Source organism: Fulmarus glacialis, unplaced genomic scaffold (assembly GCF_000690835.1).
Source record: "Fulmarus glacialis isolate BGI_N327 unplaced genomic scaffold, ASM69083v1 scaffold31956, whole genome shotgun sequence".
Classification (NCBI taxonomy): Eukaryota; Metazoa; Chordata; class Aves; order Procellariiformes; family Procellariidae; genus Fulmarus; species Fulmarus glacialis.
The window spans coordinates 37,166-47,488 of NW_009220566.1; the positions used below are offsets into that span (position 1 = coordinate 37,166).

At 35.0% G+C, this 10,323-nt stretch overlaps 1 protein-coding gene across 1 annotated transcript in view; it reads right to left on the minus strand.

The window, feature by feature from the left end:
* The window catches only part of LYST (lysosomal trafficking regulator), a 67,965-nt gene that overhangs the window by 32,608 nt on the left and 25,034 nt on the right, over positions 1–10,323 (minus strand). The window contains exons 15-20 of the mRNA XM_009580810.1: positions 9,169–9,414; positions 7,359–7,532; positions 6,182–6,331; positions 5,417–5,554; positions 3,415–3,613; positions 2,006–2,137 (exon numbers count right to left, since the gene is read on the minus strand). Of these exons, the coding sequence (XP_009579105.1) occupies positions 2,006–2,137; positions 3,415–3,613; positions 5,417–5,554; positions 6,182–6,331; positions 7,359–7,532; positions 9,169–9,414 (1,039 nt within the window). The remainder of the gene's footprint in view (positions 1–2,005; positions 2,138–3,414; positions 3,614–5,416; positions 5,555–6,181; positions 6,332–7,358; positions 7,533–9,168; positions 9,415–10,323) is intronic.

Below are 10,323 nucleotides of genomic sequence, written 5' to 3' on the forward strand. Positions count from 1 at the left end.
TCTGGAGATTGTCTAGCTCAACCTCCTTGCTCAAAGCAGGGTCAAATAGATCAGGCTGCTCTATTTGGAGCTCTTGTGTAAGAAGTCCAATCTACCAACATGTTTCAGTAAACATTGAAATACTATTCACCAACCCTTTTGCACTAAGGCTTTACAGGTACTTCAGATTTATAACAGATCACTGCATGTTTTATTTAACAGGGCTTCCTTTTAAGTGCACATTTTGACCTGAAACAAACTTTCAGAGCACATTACAGATGTCTTTCAGAAAACATATTTTTAAGAGGGAAAGCAGTGTGTATACCAGACTGGTAGAGAAAGCTTTCTGTTAGTCTAGGAAAAGGAGACTTTGTTCATTCAGAAGTATTTTGAAAACTATGCACCAGTTAGTACTAATGCAATGATGATGCATCCGGAACATTTTTTTTTTTAATAAGTGAGATATATATAAAACAAATATATAAAAAAAATATATATACACATATATGTGCAAACATAGCCAGACCAAGCTGGCCTTCAGACAACAGGAAGGATCTATATAGCTGCATCAATCTTACAGCCAAGCTTGCACACACATTAGCAGATAGTGCAACAAATTGCAAACCCACATGCAGGTAGCAAGTTATCTAATGAACATACCATTTCAAATATTTTATCTAAATTTATAAATTCAAATTCAGAACCACAACACGCAAACACCTATTTTCACAAAAATTTATGTTGAGTATTCCTCTGGCATACATGCATAATCTTTATTCAAGAACAACAGTTCGATACTACTAATATAAAAAAGTACTTTGTTTAGAAGAATAAGATTTTATATATAATCCATATGGGAGAATGACTAATTCCATACAGAATTTAGTACTGTGGTCTCCTCTACATATCACCGCTTTTACTAAAAGACACTTGAACTAACACTGTTTCAACTGAAGTAGTGCTTGAAGACTCAATTTGCTTTTTCTAAGCCAAGTAGCAACAAGACATCAATTGTAAAAGGTTTCACATTGGTGATACACAGAATATAGCTAAGTCAGACATGATCCGAAATATATAGCAGCTAAGTTACAGATCAGACTAATTTGTTTCCACTCCTATTTTGTATATATTGGTAAACTTGCTTAGATTATGCATTTTTAGTCAGAATTTATTTCTCATTGTCAACAAGGTTAAATGAAGGCTTAGGCATAAGTTGTATGTTTTAGCTTTTGTTTTACAGGTGATATTTGTTGATTGCCTAGGCAAATCTGTGTAAAAAGCATGATTAAAAATCTAATTCAATCTAATTCAATAATGATGGAAAAAACATCACACTGGCAGCACACCAACTGAAAAAAGTTACCAGCTTGAACTAATAACTTCACACCTATTTCAGCATCTATAGCAGAGGAATTCAAAACTGATTAAAGCAGTTATCTTTATAGACCTCAAGTTGTTTAGCATGCTATATAATGAGACTGTTTCTAGAAAACTATTCAATTTTAACTTATATAACCAAGGTACCTAAGTTGTTCTTTATAAGATTACTTTCCCATCCTCTATCATGTAGGAATAGTATATACACCTGCATTATAACTAAATGCCAATGCTTTAAGACTATATTTAGATGCATGTTAACAATCATGCACAAATAAAGAAAAGTATCAGCTTAATGCTTTTTGCACAGATAGGATAGCTGCTTATGGCTCACTATTTCAACCATTGCCTGGTTAAGGCATTCTCATACACCCCTAGCAGGTCTGTTTAACAGATGAAATTGTTCAGCTATCTGGTCCACTTCACTGCCTGAGCCATCAATGTGGCAATTTGTCTCAGCTTGAGAATGAAGAGCAGTTTAGGTAGCATGTTCAATTCCATCCTTCTTACTCTTACTTGGAGCATCAAGCTCCAACGGGCAGAGGGAGCTTAGCAAGAAATATCCGTGGGAAAGTAACACTTTAAGGCACTCTAGTCATCTGCCAAAGGACTGTGTCTTAGTGTCCTTGTTTTTCCAGCATTGTTTTACCTCCCAGTGGCAAAGCTGTAAATCCAGTTGGAGTTGTAATCACAAATGCAGAACTGCCTATTGACTTCCCACCACTGCTGGAATTTCTCAGGTACATAAGTGATTCAACTTTCTCCTGAAAAATTTTGCCATCTAGAAAGAAAAGATAAGGGGAAAAGTTACATAAAAGCTTTTTAAGTTTGCATTCTTGACATATTTAGACTCATAGTAGCCAGGTTACTTTCAAGCTGATCACTGGAGGCTAATGAGAAGTCCTCGACTCATGAGCATCTGAGAAAAAGCACTTGAGAACAATTTTTTGGTTTAGTGATATATCTTTAAAATTTACTTCAGAACACTGAAAATATTATGCTGTTCTGAAGTAAATACATTTAAAGATGGTCCTTGCAGCCATACAAGAAATAGTAACTTTGACTTTTTGGCATGTCAAAAACAGGTGACTGTTCTCAAACAGGTTCATCTAATAAGGCTCAAAGTATTAAAAAGTTCGTTCTACTCTTACTCAGAATTTTACATTTATTAGTATTAAAGGACAGATACAAATAAAAACAACTGTACTGCCTTTGAAACTGATTACTAAAACTGGAGGTACACAGGCATCTGCAAAAGGAGAAAACATTTCAAACTTGCATGATGCTTTCCATGTTTACATAAGTTATGTCTAAGGTTGTGCAATGCTAATATTAAAGCATGAACTATACATCTACCAGTTTCTCATTTTTTAGAAGAGCAAGAAAGAATTTTTAAAGCTCATATCACTCATTTTGCCAAAGTGATCATCTAATACAGATATATTAAAGACAGCTGTTGTCCTGTATCTGCACCCCTCAAAGCCCATAGGTACTTTCAGTCACTTGTATGCAATGCACTGATGGTGCCTGCCAATGATGTCTTGCAGTGCAACTGATCATTTGCTAAAAATGCTCCTCAGGCCTTTTATTTTTCTAGGAATTCAGTAACAGGAAAGTAGAGCTGGAGACAGGACCATATACACATATTCCTGAAGAAGTTTCATTTGCGGTTAAGTTAGACATTTCTCTAAGATTTGCCCACAGGCAAATGTGTCCATACAAGCAGCTAACATTATGCATTCCGTTTAGCAGCATCAAACTTCGAAGAAAGTTAAAGACACAACCACCAGAGAGATCATCTATGGCTGTAGACAGAAGAAAGCTCTCCAAATAAGCCAAGCAAACAAAGTCTAACTATAATGTCTCTCAATACTGTAAACTACTTTTACTTTAAGTCCCAATAGTTCAATAATTTTTTATATATAGTTATTACAATATAGCAATCAAAGAACATATTCATAGACTAGTAATTTATAGGAGTGAGAGTTTTTTTAGATATTAATTTATGACTAGATTTTTATCTTATTGTTTATTTCTAGTTAAATGTGACATATCTACCTATGTGCAGGGAAAAGTAGAAGTTGGTAGGATTGTGACAAACATATGTATTAGTGGGAGGGTGAACTGCTAAGAGGAAATTGAAGACCAGTGTCAGCAATTCCAGGTCTGGGGGAGATCCAAGTACTTCTTCAATTATTTTCACAAATGACCTACAAACCTCCCGAGGCAGGGATGCAAGGTGCCCTTCTTTATGCTCCTAGAAAGGAAGAGCAGTACAACTGTCAGTTATTTATATTTTTAATTTGACAGAAATGGTCTTCTTTTTTTAAATTGTCATGCTATAGTAAAAGAACAGACAAGAAAAAAGCTTAAGTAATAAAGCCTGTATTCTTTAATTTGAGAGGAGCTACTGTACCTACTCAATGTTACCCAAGTCCAGCACACTCAAAATTCAGACACAAAAAAACTATTGCGGATGTTATGCAAGTTTATTTTTAGAAAATGAACATCTTCTGAATACTATACTACTCTGACTTAAAATGCTGGAGCCTTAGGACATGAATCACCATTGAAAGTGTAGTTTACTGTCATTGTATTACATATTTGTAGAGAAATTAAAATAGTTGCCGATACTAACATTTCAAACGTATTAAGAACTTTCTGAACAGTGCCACACTGGGTCTTCTGTATTCCCACTTCAATGGCCATTTTTGTAAACATACACATTTGAGATCTCATTGATAATTATATTTATAATTTCTGCTGATCAAGCATTCTATATAGTTTGACTATAGTTTGACAAATGGCTATTTGAAAAAATTTATTAACTGAACAATGATTTTAGAACAGGACTTCAAGAAACTTGTGGGAAACCTCACTGTAATGTGAGCATGGTGATTAACTTGTTTCTAACTTCTCTAAATATCACCTTTTGTTTGGTACTCAAGCACCTTAACTGAGACAGCTATATGAAAAGACTAAATGAAGTTAATTGAAGTGAGGTTTTCAAAGAGAATGGTTTATATAGTTTTATCTTCCATTCCATCATTCCCAAAAAATTGCCAAATCATTGTTGACTAATTTGAGTAGGTTTTTTAACTAAGAAATTAATTTCTTCCCAATAGGCATGTATATTACTGATTGTACTCATGTGCAAAAGACAGGGAAAATACTACGCAACATTCTGTACCTAGGCATTTGCATTAATACACAATTTTAAAAGTTAACTATACAACTAACAAATTCCCGAAGTAGGGTATACCACATAAAAATGAAGAAATTCAAAATTTACAGCAATGAAAATGATTAAAAGACACATTTAAAAAAAAAAAGCATTAAAGGGGGGGGAAAAAAATCAATGCATTTCATGTGTTAAGAGTGAGAAACTCAGAATAAAAAGGAATGTAGGATAGAAAATACAGTGTAGAAAAGAGGGATTACAATACATATTTTCACAAACAGATATGTACTATAAGGAGGAAACCATTTCAAAATCATGTTTCAAAGAAGTGGCTATCAAAGGGCTGAAGCACTTCCCCCAAGTCCTTTTTAGAACAGTTATCTCCATGCCATAGAGGAAGCTACTACTGGATCAAAATTCTAAGAGGAGTGCTCAGACTGAGCACTACAGGCCAGTTGCCCTATTAGCTCTGGTGAGATACAGGATAGACAGTTTCTGCTACTTGCACAGTGTCTATGTTTTTCAGTAATGAAGACTTGAACTAGTAAGAGACATCTCATGTCTTTATAAAAGGGTCACAGTTCATTTCAGCTCTTACTCATGTGTGGATTGTGCAAGTAACCTAGTGCCTAGATTTCAAATAGTACCAGATGGTTAAAATCTCTTGCCCCTTCTGTCCAACAGTAAATAGAGCACCCAGTAGTGAACTGTATCAGTTTACAGCAACAATGCCTGTTGAAGAAGATGAAAGGGGTCTGGAAGCACAGGGGACAGTCTACTGAAGTAGTTTTTTCTATAGTATTTAGTCTCTTCCTCCCCCCGGCCCAAGTAAAACTAAGTATTTGCCAAGCACAAGGTAGGATTTCAGAGTGAAAGTACCTGCAGAACCTGACAAGTTAACAGGAAGTGATGTACCACTTGAGCTTTCAATAGCTGTTTAATGTTAAACATCTTTTGGTGATGGTTAGCTCTGATAAGGATTTCTAGAGCTGCTAACAGAGTTTCCCAAACACCTTCCTGAAAAACAAAAACAAAAGAGGAACATGGCTTCAAAAATATATTTCTGAGTCTACACACTGAGAATAAAAAACTCAAACAGTTTAGGAATATAAACAAATCATGTAAGTTTTGCACCTAAGAAAAAGACTAAATGACTGCAAATGGTCAGGTCAGAACTAGAAACTATCAGAAAAGTTATGCTCATACAAAATTAAGCATTTTTTAATGATTAAGCTACAAAAAAATTACTCCTTGTCTAAACCTGGTTTTGTATACTCTTTGCTATATTAACACTGGATGGTTATTTTCAACAGTTTAACTCCAGAGGGAAGCAGGTCTTCCTCAGTCTTAAGTTTCCCTAAAAAATAAATCTATTCAACTAACAAGTCATTTACAGACATTACCTTTACCTAATTTAATAGAGTAAGGTTACCTGCATCATTGATGCTACCTGCATCATTGATGGGACCTTGATGCTACTACCAGCCACTCAAAGAAAAATAAGGACCATTAATTTTAGAAAATTTTAGTAATTACTGACATCTAACTGGAGGAATTAATTTCAGACTTCATAATATTTTATCACTTCTTTTTTTTAAATATTGACTTTCAGACTTAAAATCTTTCCAAAATGCAAGTAATTACCTTTGCTTTAGACCATATCTTCCAGTCAAGCAGCAGCTTTTCTAACAATTGAACATCTTGGATAACTGCAGTAGAATCTGCGTCAAGCATGAATTGCCCATTTTCATTTATACAGAGAATCTCATCGCTGCAGCATCCTTCAAGGAGAGTCTTAAAGAGGGGGGGAAATTTTTTTTTAATGTCATAAGCACAAAGCTTATCCAATTTATCAAAAAAAAAATCTTTAAAGAGACATCAGACTCTTGATAGGGAAGGCATATATCTACCTGGTCAACTTTGAAAATAGTTACCAAGTTTAGTAATCCCACTGGAGGCATTTAAGAGGCTTCATTCTTATAACACCAGTGAAAAAAAGAAAATTTTTTTTTTAAAGATTTTCAAGTGCACTCAAATATTTTTATTAATTGCTTACGAATTTAAGCTTACTTAAAGATCTTCGCTCTCGGAGAAACAAAGTTGCTTTCTTCCCCCCCGCCATCTCCTCTAAAATCAGGGTCTTCCCCTTACCTATCAGGAGTTTCTAGTTCAAGGCAAAACACTCCCAGATTGAACTTGCTCCTGTTGTGGTTTAACCTGGCAGGCAGCGAAATACCACGCAGCCACTTGCTCACCCCCTCCCTTCACACAGTGGGACGGGGAAAGAATCGGAAGGGTAAGAGTGAGAAACTCGTGGGTTGAGATAAAGACAGTTTAATAGAACAGAAAAGGGGAAAAAAATAATGATAATGATAGAATATACAAAATGAGTGATGCATAATGCAACTGCTCTTCACCCACACTGACCGATAACCAAGTAGCAATCGCTACTTCCTGGAACACGCCTATCATTCATATGCTGAGCATGATGTCTCATGGTATTGAATACCTTGTTGGCCAGCTGGGCTAGCTGTCCCAATTATGCTCCCTCCCATCCTCTGCTTGGTAGTATAAGAGCTGTCCTTGTCACGCTACGTAGCAACAACTGAAAACATCAGCATTTTACCAACATTCTTCTCATACTAAATCCAAAACACAGCACTAGGAAGAAATTTAACTCTATCCCAGCCGAAACCAGGACAGCTCCAAATCACTGTTCTGCCTTTGTGAAGACAGCTTCAAATGTAGAATTAAAATCACAGAAAAGTTTCTAAATTCGTGCTAACATTGAACAAAATATCAGGTTTAAAAAGCATTCTACCTTCAGCATGCAAAATCCAACAATGCATTTTGGTTTGATCAGTACTCGATGAATCATAGAATAACCATTACAATTGTCCATCTCCTGTATTCTCTGTTGATTGTATTTTGTCAAAGATAGTATAAGTTGTAGTGCTAAAGCTTGAGTGTCTTCACAGCTGCTAATCTCTACAACCTGAAGAAAAGGCAAATTTAATAAAACAGTTAAATGAGAAACATTTAGAAAAAAGCCTTAGAAACGCTTTGTTGCAGTCTTAAATCATAGCTTCTGGATTAAATCTGTTTTAAAGATTTTGAGGTTATGTACATAACCTTCATTTTTGCCTATGTGTGTACATTCAGATATTATATCTGAAGTGATAATTCCTACTGTGGTAAATGATGATCTGCTAAGAAAATAATAGTCCCATTAAAAGAATCCCTTTTTATGAAAAAAATCTGTTCTAAATAAAATTTAAGTAGAAGGCACCAATTATTCTTGCTATACTACAAAGTCACAAGGTCATGAAATACATAAGCCACTAATAAGAATAAACTTTTGCCCTGGAAAAGTATGTTTCCTAAATGTTTAAGGAACGCTTTAAATTAAGGTTCCTGAAGGTCTAGACTATCTCTACCTGGAAGTGTCAAATATTAAAGTTTTATTTTGCCCATAAAGAAACAAGCAATTTGATAGATGAAGACCATGGACCACTCTTCACTTTTTGCTTCCTGCAATTCTTGAATCCCAAGAAAGAGCAAATAGTATTTTTAGAAAAATATACAAGAAGGAAATCTGACATAAATGGATTTTCAGTTCTTATATGTTCCCTTGTTGTGTACCCATTAATTCTGCTGCACTTACAGTTATACACATGTAAACCTGTATCATCTGACAGCTGATCTATTGTTTGCTTGCTTTAGTGATGCAAATAGAGTCTACAGCAGGATTTGTAGCACATACTTAGCATAAATTTACATAATACAATAACATGAATAAGGATTTTCTCCTCAGATTTCACTATCAATGTTAAAATTACAGCAGGTAGTGTCTTCATAACTGGAAGTCTGAACACCTGACTGTCTCTAGTCTAATGCGCATTGGTTACTCCCCACACACCTTTCAGAACACTATCATTGCCAGAGGCATACAAAATAAACAAGTTTTAGGCCTACATCAGTATTTTGAATTAACTGTAGTACTTCACAGACTCCTAGCACAAATGTTAGCCTCTCCATGTAAAGGTCACAGCTAAGTAGTAACTAAGTTAAGGCTCATAGCCTTAATATTTTTGAAATTACAATTTTCGTTAGACAGGATAAGCCTTTGAATATGACTGAACAGTTCTCTCAAAGTTCTCACTATTTATTAGATAAAATTAAAGCCCTGCACACTATGTAGTTTTACATTTATTCATACTTGCATTGTGAATATTCTGTGTTTAAAGTGTTAGAAGATATGCAATGAATTTCAGTGCCTTTAAAAATTAGAGACCAAAAATATAATCAGTTCTACAACACTCCTAAAAATAATCTCTTTTGACATTTAGAAGCCCTATCTCTAAATCAGAATGTAACACGACATCTTACATACTAGCAATATTATAAAAAACATTACATAATAGAATTATAATTAAGTTTCCCATTTAAGACAACCTATATGATGCAGTCTGTGTTATGCCAGAGGTATTTTCCACAAATTTTCTTTAAGAAAAAAAGTCACATGCATACTAAAGCAAGGCAGCTAGAATATGTGATTTGCTACCCAAGATCCAAAGAAAATTTTGTATGGGAGGACACGTACATGCACCCCCCTCCTCCAGCCCCCTTACCCTAGCAAAGAGGAAAACAAATGCACCAGTTCCTCCAATTTCATGTAGTATACCCTGAAGAGTTTTATATTCAACAGGCTGAAGTGTTTTCAGGTGCTGAGAGTCCAATACATTACTCTGAACTTCTTTTGAACTGAAAGGTCTCTGAGAAGGTACAGTTTTCACTTGACCTTTCAGTCTAATAACAGGTTCATATATGGTATACTGACCAGGGCAGCACGTGGTATAAACAACAGCAAGACTCTCCTGAAACAAGAGAAGTTTATAAATTTTTTCAAGAAAGTTTAATACAAAAACCCCAACCCTCAAAACAAAAAGCCACACACAAAAAAGCCACCTAACAGCAACTTCGGGAGTTCATTTCTACTTTGTTAGCATGCTCTTAAGTTTCGTGTAGATGCATGTGCACTAAAATGCAACAGGATTCCTAAATTTTAGCAAATGTATGCAATAGCTACAACACAGAAAGTTAAGAAAGCACTAAAAAAATTCTACCAAGGATCCCCCTCCTATCTGAAGAAGAATTGCAACTATTTTGCATAAAGACAAAGTTACTGACAAACTTAAAAGAAAATGAGCATACAGAGTTATTGGGCAAATTGTTTCCCCTTCTAAAGTGGAGAGCCTAAACCAGAAAGTTATCAGTATTTTCCAAAATCCCCCCAATTTTTTGTTTTAAATCTATCCTTTAATCACCTTTGCTGTAAGAAAAAAGATCTCAATAGAAGAAGTTTTGTTACTGATGGAGAGACTTAGAGCAAAACCAAAGCTCCTATGGAAAGTAACGGACTCATTTTTGCAGAAAATGTAAAATGATCATATTTGGGAGGCTATTTATTTAAAATAGAGAAATAATTACATTTAAGGCACTGGCATTCTATGCAAAAGTGCAGAGATTAATTCATCACTTCAGCACAGAGTTCTTCTCTCTGGTTACTTGGTGTTTTGTAAGGCAAAATAAGCTTAAAAGTTGCATGACTGATTTGTTAGGCTTTTTACTTACTCCACTCATTCCTTCTTAACTTACTCAAAATTTAGTACTGTTGTTTACAAGGATCACATCCAGACAGAATGCCCCTTTGCCTACAGCTAAAGAGCTGCTGTAGAACAAGATCAGAAAAATCCCTCTAGTGGAAACAATTCATACAGCAGGAA